Source organism: Neofelis nebulosa, chromosome 13 (genome assembly GCF_028018385.1).
Source record: "Neofelis nebulosa isolate mNeoNeb1 chromosome 13, mNeoNeb1.pri, whole genome shotgun sequence".
NCBI classification, from domain to species: domain Eukaryota; kingdom Metazoa; phylum Chordata; class Mammalia; order Carnivora; family Felidae; genus Neofelis; species Neofelis nebulosa.
Window position 1 is genome coordinate 10,525,476 of NC_080794.1, and position 13,927 is coordinate 10,539,402.

General features: G+C 45.6%; 1 protein-coding gene across 14 annotated transcripts in view; it reads right to left on the minus strand.

Annotated features, from left to right (window-relative positions):
* Positions 1–13,927, minus strand: part of LOC131493669 (zinc finger protein 37A-like) — a 126,362-nt gene that overhangs the window by 87,781 nt on the left and 24,654 nt on the right. For 2 of the 14 annotated variants that reach the window (XM_058698286.1, XM_058698287.1), the window contains exon 1: positions 1,272–1,508. The exons of 9 other annotated variants lie outside the window; for them this stretch is intronic. In XM_058698286.1, the coding sequence (XP_058554269.1) occupies positions 1,272–1,364 (93 nt within the window). In that variant the 5' untranslated portion in view covers positions 1,365–1,508. Of the gene's footprint in view, positions 1–798; positions 880–1,271; positions 1,509–10,937; positions 13,676–13,927 lie in introns of those variants that run through there. 3 more of the 14 variants (XM_058698289.1, XM_058698288.1, XM_058698279.1) reach the window with 3 other exon arrangements.

A 13,927-nucleotide genomic window follows, 5' to 3' on the forward strand; every position in this document is an offset into this window, starting at 1 on the left:
CTGAGCAAAAAATACTCAAGTCGTAATATTCATTACACACCAGAGAGTCCCACTAGGTTCTGAAAAAAGGGAGCGAATTTTAAGGGCTGATCTTTTTCGTAAGGGGGAAAAAAAAAAGGTTGCTTTAACTCAGTTTTAGGTTCTTGAACATATCTTTTGATTAAAAACAACCACCACAAACTGGTTCTGACTTATCTGTTGCCAAAGCAGAAAACACCTGCCAGGGCCATCAGGAGACTCAATGTCTGCTTTTGGTTTTGCCAGCACAAAATGTGTGACTATGAGCGGTCACTGAGACCTAAAGGCCTCTCCTGCAGTACCATCTCGGATTCTATCAGATCGGGACAGAGGGAGCATTCAGCCCATGGCTAGTTGTGCTGTCCTGTGCCAAGGGCTCAGAATCTGGGGGTGGAGCAAAGAAGGAAGGGATGAAAGAGGTGGTTTCCTTCCACTCGGCTGGCAACCCTTCCTTCCACATGATGCCCCCACACCTCCCTCGCGAGCAGTTAAGTATTCTCTGTTCCTTTTGCTTCACCCTCCTCTCCCAGCCACAGCTTCCGTCCCTCCTGAAAGCTGGCCCAGAACGAACACCGTCACCCAGTCTGCGAGGATCTCGACACGACGGCGGTACTGGCAAGGGTCTTTGCTCCTTCCACATTCGCTCTGCATTTCTGCTGCGGTCTGGGGCCAACTGACCGACTGTCCTAGGAGGGATTCCTGCTCTTGGGGGCCCCCTTCTTCCCTCACAAGAGCTGCCCTGTTCCAGGAAAACTGAGCATAGCCAGTTAGAATCCTTACCCAAGATCGAAAGCTATTGGCCCTTCCTGTAACCCTGAATCGCAAGCTGGACCTTCTACAGAACGCAAACTGCTGCTACCCAGGGCACAGGCAAGGCTGCAGGGTGCCGGCGGGACCTGGACGCCATCATTTGGGGTCTCCAGAAACAACAATGAATTCCCCCAATGCAAGGCCACGTTCACTTGAAAATTACTCCCCAGGAGAGGTCAGGGCTCCTGCAGCTACTGCGTCGGCCTCGCTCTCAGGTTTGATGCCAGACAGAGGATGAGGCAGAGAACGCATCTACTCCTTCGCCACCTGGGCTTCCGTCACCTCCCACAGGGCTTTATGCGGTTACCATGGGAACGGGACACTGACCACCGGTGGCTGGGAGGACGAAGACGGACCCTAGTGAAGAAGAACGAGGTCCCCCCCCCCCCAGGAGAGAAGCGACCACCCACGAGCGCCCCCAGGCCAGTTTCCGCCGGTCTTACCGAGGCCTCGGGCGACCCTTCACCTCGGAGACAACACCACGAACCTTCGCTGTGTAACAAGCGCGGGGACGCGCTGGTTCTCATTCGATGCATACAGACGGAGCAGGACTCACCCCGCGCTCAGGCACCGAGCCGTTTCCTCCGTCAGCGGCCCCTCCCGCGCGGGGCCTCCGTCCCACGGGTCACCAACAACCACCAGAGCCACCGGGGTCTCACCCACCACGTCCTCCCCGCCTGCCCCCAGGCCCTCAGTCGCGAGCGCATCCGGGACCGTCTTCTCGCGATGCCGCGGCGGCGACGTGAACCACCGGGAGGAGCGCAGCGCACATGCGCAGAAGGCTCCGAGCAGCTCCTGCGCTGGAGCAGGAAGCGCGCGCTGAGTTTCCTAAGACCCTGGCGACACCTCCTTCGGAATCAGCCTTCAGGCTTAGGAGACTTTGGGTATAACTGCCCGATTTAGCAAATAAGGTACAAGCAGGAGGCACCGATAGTACAGTTTGACTCATTGCTTATCCGAAATGAATGCTAAGAATCTAAATACACACCTCTTTCATTAATTCCATTTCCCTGATGAATTGGCTCTCCTAGCAGTTTCTTCTACTGCAAAATGCACCTGCAGAATTTCTTCCAGAGACAGTCTGTGTTCTATTTACATTGTAACATCGACAGTATCATACCTCTCTTATTTCGTTCGTCCTTTCAGACATTCATTGATGAGAAAGCATACCCGATTTAGCATTAGAGTGGTCAGGAATCACCATCCTTATCGCCAAAACTGTTAGGGAAATCTAATTTAAAACAAATCTCCGAACCTAGAAAACTTAACCACTCAGGCAGAAGACAAATAAAACAATCTTATCATTGAATGGCGGGATATAGATCAAAGACAATCCAAGGACAGAAAGAAATCTCACCCTTTTTTATAGCCAAGGAGATACATCCCATCACATAAATGTTGCAAAAATAAACAATAACTAGTTCTCAAGTAGGAGGATTTCACAGCATCATTTATCACACATTGTTTGCCCTAAATTTGCCTGGTAATTGGGATGACCACCTGTGTTAGTTTATTGCTTTTACAAGTTAAAAAAACAAGCTTCTCCTATCTTTATGACAGGAGGTAGTTTTGCAACTTGGATCAAGACCCCAACCACCAAAGTTTAGGCTTCTACCCTCTCACAGACTCTGGGAGACAGAAGTGCCAGCTCCCTATTACATTTCAAACAGATGGTTCTGAGGTCCTTGGGAAAGACATTCTAGGCTGTAAAACTGCCAAGAGACATTCAAGAAGATTTATGGTTCATTCTCAAAAGCGCAAAGAATTTACAACTTTCAAAGAAAATAATCTACAAGGAGGGATGTCTCTTCATTTTTAGCAGAATATTAAGCCTCTTATTTTTCATTTGTATATGCCCTTACACCACTCTTACCACTTACAGTTAATGTCGAACCGAAGGTCCTAGAAAGGGAAATTAGGCAATAAAATGGAATAAAAGTCATCCAGATTGGAAATAAAGTGGTAAAACTCTGTCTGCAGATGACAGGAGCTTCCACGTAGAATATACTTAGGAACATGACAACAAACATCAGAACTAATCAATGATTGCAACACGTTTGCAGGATACAAGATCAATATATTAATAGCAAATGAACTTGTACACATCAGCACTGAACAATACAAAAACAAACAAAAAGTTCTTAGAAATGAATTTAACAGGGGCAACAAAGTGGCTCAGTTGGTTAAGCATCCAACTTTGGCTCAGGTCATCATGTAACAAATGTGCCCACATTCAAAAGGAAGGGACACACGGGCGCCTGGGTAGCTCAGTCAGTTGAAAGTCTAACTCCTGATTTTGGCTTAGGTCATCTCATGATTTATGAGTTTGAGCCCCACTTCAGGCTCTGCACTGCTGATGCAGAGACTGGTTGGGATTCTTTATCTCCCCACCGTTTGTCGCTCCCCCACCCTCTCTCTCACAAATAAATATACTTTAGAAAGGGGTGGGGGGAGACACAGAACTTCCCTCTCAATGAGATAAGGGTCAAAAGATTTGCAAATATGTTTTGAAACCTTTACACTTAGGAGACCACTTAATAGTGCCTTCTTTCATCTCCCCAATGGAAGATGCAGGGGAGCTGGGAGGTTGAAAACATCTCAAACTTCCTGAGGTTTTATTACCTGCAAATGTATGAGCACTACTGCAAGAATTGTGAGCATTTGTCTAAGTTCAGCACTGAGCAGGCACTTTAAATAGCGACACTTGCACAGGTGTACTCACATCCCACCTGCGAGAGGTGGTCTATTAAACAAAACGCCGGCGGCTTACAGGGGAAGCAACGTTCTACAAACGCCTTTTTCAAGAGCCCAGGATTGTGCATACTGAGAAGGGACAGGAGTGCCTTGGTCACTATCAGTAACGTCTGGAACTAGGAAGGGAACGGGAATATCCTGGTCGGCTCCTGTATCATAGCCATAGGACCTGGAGAAACATCTGTTACCGTGATTTACATTCAGGCTGTACTGTGAGGCAAGACATTTCCAGACTTCCTTACCCCACGGTGGGGCAGCTCTTGGGTTAATGGCCCAAGAGTACGTAAAATTTGCAGATGGGGCCACTTGTTGGCCAGAGGCTCCAGTCTTAAGAGGACCACTTATGCAGACTCTTGGGTCCTTCCCTTCATCAGGGACATCCTGGATAAGGGATGAAAGCCAGCAACATTCCCCCGAGCTCCATCACATGTCAGGATGATGATGGCATCTGTAAAGTCTAAGAACTGCTACTGCTGCTCATTCAGTTCATTCCAAGGGGCTGTCCCGATAACGGGGTCCGGGAGAAGGGGGACATCTTCCAGCACCACAGCTGAGCTGAATGAAGCAGAAGAGCACAGCCCCCTTGCAGCTGGGATACGCCAGAGACCCCACCTTTGGCTCCATCATGCAGCAAGAAGTGTCAGTAACCATGCTTGCAAGGTACTGCTTCCATGACTCAAGCTACAACAGGCAGTTGGGTATGGAGGGTCCCAGGCTCAGGGAGCCTCTTTGTGCTGGGGCACCAAGTATATGACCAACAACTGATGCTCCAATGGGGATTACTGCAAGGCTGAAGAAGGTAGTTTCTTGCATCAGAAGCCACTGGGCAGCCTATGGCCACCCTGGGGGGGGGGGGTCTACAAACTCCAAGAGGAATGGGGGGATACTGGCAAAGTTTCTGCAGTGAAGAAAGGCACTCACAGGAGTGCCTGTTGACTTCAATGTGGATGGATTCTAGAGCCTGTTTTTGGAGGGGGCCCTATAGAAGTTGGGCCAATTGAAGATAAAGCCATCAATAAAACTGAGTAAACTGTTTAAGTGGGGAATATGTTCCTTGCAGAACCCAAGAAGAAAAGACACATTTGTATTAACATTCTGTGTGCTAAGAACACACAAGACAAACAACAGTCAGTAGCAGTTTCATGACAGTGACAGGGATGCAACAGTCCCAGGTTTACAAGTAATTTTCAGGGAATTTACCTGAGGTGGATCTTTGCAGTATGTATGGGAAAATGAATTATCACAACTTTTGTATGTGAACGCCTAATACGTGGGTGAAGGATCTCCTTGGAGGATGAGGTCATCAATATATCATACCTGGGTTCCTGAAGAAATCTGGGTGCAATTAAGGTATCGCCTGCAAAGACTATGTGCAATGGCAAAGAGTTGCTGGGATTTCCCATTGGCAAACTGCTGAAGGTATACCGGGCCCCTTTGGAGGTGAAGGCAAACTGTGGCTGAGGCTGCTGAAAACAGCACTGGGGAGAATGTACTGGCAAAACCCATAGTAACAAAATATGGACTGGTTGCTGCTTAGACGAAGGCAGTTATTTCAGGAACAGTGGTGTTGAGTCCTGGACAACTGGCCACAGCATTGAAGGATGCGGTAACCCACTGTGACATGCCAACACTATTTCCAGGTTTAAGAACGCAGTAAACTATGGAGTACTAAATGGAGAAGCAGCAGTGATAAGCACTTCGTCTCTGAACAGGTGTTACCATGCTTTCAACCGGGACATACAGTACACGGGGGTCCCCTTCTGACAACCCAAATTCTACGTGCCAAAAGTTCATATTCACTCGACTGGAACCCACCATGGGAATGGGCTATAATTAAGTCAATGGGTGCTGTGACCCCAGAGAACTCAGGCAGTAGTTCTGTGGATTAGGAGAAAACATACCTACTCATCCGAATGTCTCAGGTTGTTCATACTGGTAAAAAAAAAAAAAAAAAAAAAAAAAAAACACAGCCCGGGTGGCTTACAAACAACACAAATTTATTTCTCACAGTTCTGGAGGCCCTCAAGTCCAACAGATGAAGGGGCCAGCGGTATCAGCACGTGGGGAGGGCCTGCCTCCTGGTTCGCAGATAGCTGTCCTTTTGCTCTGTCGTCACTTGTGCAAAAGCCAAAGGCGTTCGCTCAACACTCGTGAGGGCTTTACTCCCATTCATGAGAGCTCTACCCCCATAACCTCATCACATCCCAAAGGCCCCACCTCCAGAGACCATCACACTGAGGACTGCAGTTCAACATATAAGTTCTGAGGAAACAGTCACCCGCACTCGATTTTGTGGTCAGTAACTCCTCTAAGATTTTAGGGAATGACATGATCAAATTTAGCCGAAGGCCCAAATACAGCTGTAATTCAAGCCTTGTGTAAGGTCATGACAATTTGTCAACGGTGCGTTTCAGCAGATATTTAAGTCATTTCACAAACGATCTAGCGAAGGTACAAAAGCCAGTTAGTGCCCTTTGATCTTCTGTTGCATAAGTTATCTTCGTATAGTTTGGACTCCCAGCTGGGGCAATCTGTGCACCTTCATTTCTGTCACTTCCTTGTTTCCTTTTCCTGTACCTAAGTTCCTCCCACCCCTCATTCTTTCCTGCCAATTCTTTCCTTTTTGTTGTCACTCAATATACGTCAGGGGATTTTCTATTGACTCTGATCGCACGTACAAGTTGCCTTCTCCAGAGAGCCTCCGGGGAGGATCTACGGGCTCAAGAGCCCACTCTACGGCAAAGGCTACATTGCTTCATACGGATTAAGGATCCTGGGCTTACGCTGCATTCCAATGGTCCCCTTTGCTGTGGCACAGGGTGAGTGCTTTCCCCTCTGAGCAGGAGGATGAGAACTTTTCTCAACAGAGGCAGCAGAGCACAGCTGCAAGGAGCAAGCGTGGCCCATAACCCGGCGGTTGACCGAATGTCTTCTGTAGGGCTGCCTTTTTGCAACAGTGCAGGTTTCTTCTCTCTCATTTCTCTCGCTACAAATTCCCTCACAGTATTTTGGGTTTCTAGCCATGTGAAGTGACAGCGTTCAGTTTTTGTCGCCATCCTGACACCTGTGGCGGGGGCCTGGGTGGTTACAAGGGAAAGGACCACAGCCCGGCAGTCCGCCTCATAGGCAGCTGCCGCTTCCTGCAGGGAATGCCAGTCAATCTCTCTGGGGTCACGGTTCACAAACAATAAGGTCATTCTGTCACGGCAAGCGTCAAGACCATCAAGGCCCAGGACTCCAAGGTTAGTCCTTTGGTGTACTGAAAAAACCCCAGCGCCTCGCAAACCCCAGGTTCACTGGCTGAGGGTTCTGCATTAGCGCAGTTGAGGTCCTTCCTCTGGCCATTTGGAAGACGTCCCCTTTTCTTTCTCATCAGCCTCTGGGCCACAGGACACCACAGGTGTGCACCTCGGCACCCTCGGGCATGAGGCATGTGTGCAATGGCAGCAGGGGAAGGGGCAGCAAGAGATGGGGACGGCCGCTGCCCGCACGTGAACAACAGCTCATCACACACCGAGGGCCGTGCACGCTTCATGCTCCCGGGGCCAGGGCAGCCCAGCTTTCCAAACTTTCACCAAGGGCCATCTGCATGCCCTCCCCGCTGGGGCACAATGACAAAAACTGGTAAGCGTGGCTACCCTCAACAGCCGGGGACGGCCAACACACGGTACGCAGTAACCAGAGAGTGCCAGCCAGACCCTCGACCCTTGGTAGCTGGGGCTCAAATGCTCACCAGTTAAAGTGCGGTGGCGTCACTGCCTCTACAGGCGGAGCGTCTCACGACACCAGCCAAACTGACTGAACCCGGAGCCCAGGCACCTGGGGTACAGCCAATTAACAATTCTTAGGGCCAAGAGCTTGTTGCCAGGGGAGGAAACAGTGACACCCAAAACAGGCAGCACAGTCCACAGCAAGAGGCTGTCTGCCAGCAACCGGTAGCTCGGTCCCAGGTGGCCTTTGTCCTATCTCAGAACTCGTTAGTCAACAACAATCACTTAATGACAACTGGATGAACTAGGTCTTACGTGGTGACCCGGGTCTTAGATGGACCATCCTCTTAGTCATGCCCACGGTGTTAACTGCCTCCTGCTAGGAGGGTTCACTCCATGTTGGTTTCAGATGTCAAGAGTCTAGGACACTGGGCCTTAACTTCAGACCACAGTTACTGTGATTAAAAATATTCTGAAGACTATAGGCACAGCTCAAATGTTCATCAGTGGCCATTATATTTGTAGTGCAGGAACACAGGACCAACGGAAACTTAGTACAGAAACAAGATGTTATGAAGAGAGGTGAGAAATTTACGACACTTGCAGAAAAGACAAGAAGGCTTATAACAACAGGAAGCTACAGCTGAAAATAGGCTTTAGCGATGGTCAGTATATGATTTCTGAGAATGCATTCTGCCTCCCACCATGGGAAAAGTGGTACTGAATACTGTGTTTCTAACTTCGTAATTATAGAAGAAACACCCTCGGAGATTCCTCTATATTGCTATAGGCAGACAGGATGGTTCATTTCTTTCACACACTTTACATTTTAGAGTAGTCGTAGAGTTACAGACACATGGAGCAGAAAGTCGAGTTCCTATACACCCCTTCACTCCTACCCCTCTGCAGCCCCCCATCATGCATATCTTGCACTAGTGTGGTCCATTTGTTACAACTGATGAGTCAATGCTGATACAGGAGTACTACCTGAAGACCACAGTTTACATTAGGCCTTACCCCGTGTTACATTTTTGGGCACTGGCAAAGGATCCGCACGCCATCTACCGTTACAATATCCTACAGCATACTCCCACTGTCCTAAAAGTCCTCCATAATCCACCTATTCAGCCTTCCCTCCCCTGCCTCAATCCTCTGGTGACCACCGATCCTTTTACTGTCTCCCCACGTGCCTTTCCAGAACGCACTAGAACTGGCAATGTAAGGTGGAAAGCCTTTCAGATTGGCTTGTCTCATTCAACAATATGCACGTAAAGGCTCCTGCATGTCTCCTGTTACCGAACAGCTCCTTTCTTTTTACCACCCACCCAATCACCGTATCCTAAAACCTTGCTAACTCGCGTCAGCGCGTTTTATTGTCGACTCCTGGAAATTTCCTACATGGGCAATCATGTTATGTGTGACTGTACACAGTTTTCTCTCCTCCTTCCCAATCCAAGTCTCTCTCCTTCTCTGGTCTTGCTCTGTCGGCGAGGACTTCCAGAAGGAGGGTGAAAGAGCAGGGACAGGGACCTCTTTGCTCTCCTCTTCTCACTGGGAAAGCATCTAGCGTCTCACCATGAAAGTACAACGTTAGCTGTAGGGCTGTTGGAGATGTTCTGTACCAAGTTAATGTTCCCCATACTCCCAGCCTGCTGAGATTTCTTATTGTGGATGTGGGTTAACGTTTTGTGAAAGACTCTTCTGCACCTATTGATAAGATCATATGATTATTTCTTCTTTTGCCTCTTGATGCGACAGGTGACTACCCATCAAATGTTGAACCAGCACAGCACCCCTGGAATAAATCCCACATGGTCATGGCACCTAATTATATATTGTGGGATTCAACTTTGTGATGATTTGTTGAGGATCTCAGCATCTATGTTCCGAGACATATAGACATCTAGCTTTCCTTTTCAGAATTGTTTAAATCACACCCAACCTAGGGTTCGAACTCAGGACCCCGAGATTAAGAGTCACGTGTTCTACTGACTCAGCCAGCCAGGCACCCCTGTTGCTTTCCTCTCCTATAATGTCTCTGCCCGCTTTTGCTACTATAATAATTATCACAGAATGAGTTAGGAAGGATTTCCTCTCCTACTTTTTGGAAGAGGTGTAGAGAACTGGTATCATTTCTTCCTTCCTTAAGTGTTTGCTAGAAGTCACCAGTGAACACATCTGGGCCTGAACTTTCTGATTTGGAAGATTAAGGATGAACTCAATTTTCTTAATAGATATTTGCCTATACAAATTTATACTTCTGTGAGTTTTGGCAGATTGTGTGTTTCAAGGAATAGATCTAGGTTATGAAATTTGTGGGCAGAGTTGTCTGTAACATTACTATCCTTCTAACGTCCATGTTATCAGTTGTTCTTTCTTTCACTTCTCACATTGGCAACTTGTATCTTTTCTTTTTTCTTAGTTAACTGAAGGTTTATCAATTTTATTGACCTTTTCAAATAATTAACTTTTGGTGTATTAGTTTTGTCTTTTCAAAGATCTCACAGATTTCTGCTCTAATTCTTATTATTTCATTTGTTTTCCTTACTTTGGATTTAATTAGCTCTCTTCTAGTTCCTTAAGATGAAAGCTTAGAATATCTGTGCAATTTAAGATCATTAGTTTGTGTAACCTGATTTATGAAATCGGATAATGAAATGTAGTATACCACCTTTACACCTGTCGGTCCATAAAAGCCTCACTCTGACCTTAATCTGGCTCTGCTCCAGTCTCAACCCACCTTCTCATATAATCAAAATCCCATGAGCCCAGATATGTTTCTGGGTATGCTGGACCTGTGATTTTACAGCCTAATTTACAACCCTGAGTGACATATAGCCTGTCTGTGGCTTCTATTCTGAACTCTGCCTTAGAGGGCAGTTACCTATAGGGGTTTGTAAAAAATTGAGGCTGAGGGCTGGAAGATTCACATAAATACACTCAAGGCAGTTTGAAAGGACCATGGGTGAGAGGGGAAAATGAGATCATAGACTAGATATCCCTCTGCACAGAGCACTTTTTATTTACCATTTTGATATTTTACGTATTTTAAGTGGTTACATATTAGCTTTGGGGGCCTCCTTTCCAGAGGTTCCTCCAGACCCCTACATACATGGGAGATGCTGAACTAGGAGTGTCTAGTTTCGATTCACAATCATATTAAATTCCACTACACATATGGAAGAGACACAGTTAATAGAAGGTACCATTTGTAGAAACAGGAGTCCTGCAAACTTAAGGGATACTTCACATAAGCATTTACTGCTGTTGCCCTAATTATTCAATTTGTCTCTGTTTTAAAAACTTCATACTCACATGAATTGCCAGGATAGGGTTGCAGAAAGGGCATTATTAACACAAGGGACCTGCTTGTGGTGAAATCTTGGTTCCTTTTTAACCCTAATACAATACAGATTCCAGATTCCTTTTTGATTTTGTAGCCTGTGCTCACGGGTACTCAAACTATAAGCGACAATAGTTTGTAAAACTTCACATCAACACAAAGTGCATGTAAAAACCGCTGAAGTGTGAATGACAGTATGTGACTTAGTATGAAGGTACCATCCGTATTTCTGCTCGAGAATATACCTTTGTTATGTAAAATATCTTAAGAGGAAGCTCAGAGAAGGGCACATGAGAAATCTATGTATTACTGCAACTTCTTTTATTTCATTTTACTACTTTTTTTTTTTTGCTTGTTTGTACAACACACAATATTCATCTATAAATTACAAATTCTTAGGTTTCCTAAGACAAATATGGCATCAAAACTACAACACAATTTCCAATGTTATATTACCTCTAAAGAGAATCTTCAAGCTGTATGTCTCAAACTGAAAGATTTCTCCTTAGGAGAAATTCTGACATAACCTAGTTTGTATTTTTGCTAAAAACAAATGACAAAATAAAAAAATCTGCAAGGTTTTATACCCACATTTGCTAGGGGACATTCAAAGGAATGTTACTTAACAAGACTGTCCTTTATGTGTTGCAGTCTACTTCGGGGTAAAATAAGGCCAGTTTGTGGACGCAAGTTATTCAACATTCAGGACATCGACATTGCTTCCTCTACGTGAGTCCTCTGAAGTGTAGTGACTGCTTAACCACAGCTCACCATTCCTAAGACCCACTGCAATCCTAAGGTTTTTCTTGTGTGTGTGTTCTCTGATGTACAATGAGGTTTGACTTCTGAGAGAAGGGCTTTCCACATGTGTTACATTCATAGGGCTTCTCGCCTGTGTGTGACCTCTGATGGTTAACAAGGTTTGATTTACGGTAAAAAATTTTCCCACATTCATTACACTGACAAGATTTCTCCCCTGTGTGAACCCTATAATGCACTGTGAGGGATGATTTGTGACTGAAGGATTTCCCACAGTCATTACATGCGTAAGGTTTCTCTCCTGTGTGTTTTCTCTGATGTAAAATAAGTCCTGATTTCACACAAAAAAATTTCCCACATTCACTACATTTATAGGGCTTTTCTTCTCTATGAGTTCTCTGGTGCACAACTAGAGCAGACTTATCACAGAAAGACCTTCCACATTCATTACATTCATAGGGTTTTTCCCCTGTGTGTTTTCTCTGATGTAAAGTAAGTCCTGACTTCACACAGAAAGACTTCCCACATTCATTACATTTATAGGGCTTCTCTGCTCTATGAGTTCTCTGGTGCACAATTAGAGCTGATTTGTGACAGAAAGCCTTTCCACATTCATTACACTCATAGGGTTTCTCTCCTATGTGGATTCTCTGGTGCTGAGTGAGCTGAGACTTCTGGCAGAACGTTTTCCCACATTCATTACATCTGTAGGGTTTCTCCCCTGTGTGTATCCTAATATGTTTATGTAGGGACGATTTACTATAGAAGATTTTTCCACATTCATGACACTCGAAGGGTTTCTCCCCTGTATGTATCCTGTAATGTTGAGAGAGGGTGGATTTATGGCTGAAGAATTTCCCGCATTCAGGACACACAAAGGGTTTCTCCCCTGTGTGAATTCTCTGATGCACTGTGAGGGCAGACTTCAAACACGTTTTCCCACATTCGCAACATTCATAAGGTTTCAACCCTGTATGAATTATCTGATGCCTGGTGAGAACTGACTTCTGGTAGAAAGTTTTCCCGCATACATTACATTTGTAGGGCTTATCCCCTATGTGGGTTCTCTGATGTTGTATAAGATGTGACTTCCGACAGAAAGATTTCCCACAGTCAGGACATTCAAATGGTTTCTCCCCTGTATGAGTTCTCTGATGCAGGATAAGGTGTGAATTGATCCAAAAGGATTTCCCACATTCATAGCATTCATAGGGTTTCAGCCCTATGTGTGTCCTTTGGTGTTTGGTGAGGTCTGTCTTCTGGTAAAAAGTTTTCCCACACGCGCTACACTGATAGGGTTTCTCCCCTGTATGTATTCTCTGGTGTATCGTGAGGGCGGACTTGTGGCTGAAGGCTTTACCACATTCGTTGCACACATAGGGCTTCTCCCCCGTGTGTGATCTCTGATGTTTCGTGAGGTCTGACTTCTCCCAGAAAGTTTTTCCACATTCATCACACTGAAAGCGTTTCTCTCCTGTGTGTATCCTCTGATGTCGAGTGAGGTGGGACTTATGCCAAAACGCTTTCCCACATTCATTGCATTCAAAGTGTTTCTCTCCTGTATGAGTTTTCTGAAGTTGTGGAAGGCATAAATCCCCCCGGAAACGATCCCCACTCTCACTACACTCCGAGGGTTTCATACGTGCCCCATGAGGTTTCAAAAGGGTAGACTTCACACATAACGATTTCCCACAACCACGCAGTCCACAGTGATTCTCGTCGGAGGCATTCATGTGATGTAACAGGAGAGAGGAGTCAGGAAAGAAGGTTCTCCCATATTCAATACATTCAGAGTGATTCTCTTCAGTGATCTCTCTCTTGTACGTACTCAATGTTGCCTTTTCGGGGAAGGTTTCTTGATACATGTAATATTCAAAATTTTGCTCTACACTTTGAATCTTCTCACGATCAACAGGGTCCTCATCCTGACTGAAAGTTTCCCCATGTTTAAAAAATTCACTTTTCTCGCTAGTAGGAGTTTTCTCGTGTTTAATACTGAGTAGTAATTTTCCATAGGCACTAAATTCACCAGTCTTTTCTCCCAAACGTCTTTTCTTATTGATACACAATTCAGAAATACAGCTGAAACTCACTCCATATGAGTCACACTGACAGAGGCTTTCTCTGGAAGGAAACGAATTTGTGTCCAGGTTAAATGGTTTTCCTATTACAATATCACGTTCCTTGGTCAGCGTTTTCTTACTGATGAATGCAACTTCCCTCACAGGTTTATGCTGGTTTTCTCGGCTCCTTCCTTTCTTGTGATCAGTTTCCCAGACTTCTAAAGATAAGAAAAATTAACCGTACACATAAATACTAACACATTTCTTCTGGAATGCAACATATATACAAATGCCCTATGTTTTAGTGGATTTTGATTTCTTGTCTAGTCCCCAGGGAAGAAAATAACTATAAGTACTTATTTTTTCGATTTCTTCTGTTGGACATGAAAATATGAAAATGGAAACAAGAAACAAAAGGCCTGGCATGGTGGAAGAAAGGAGAGGAAACTACTACAACCATACATCTGCAT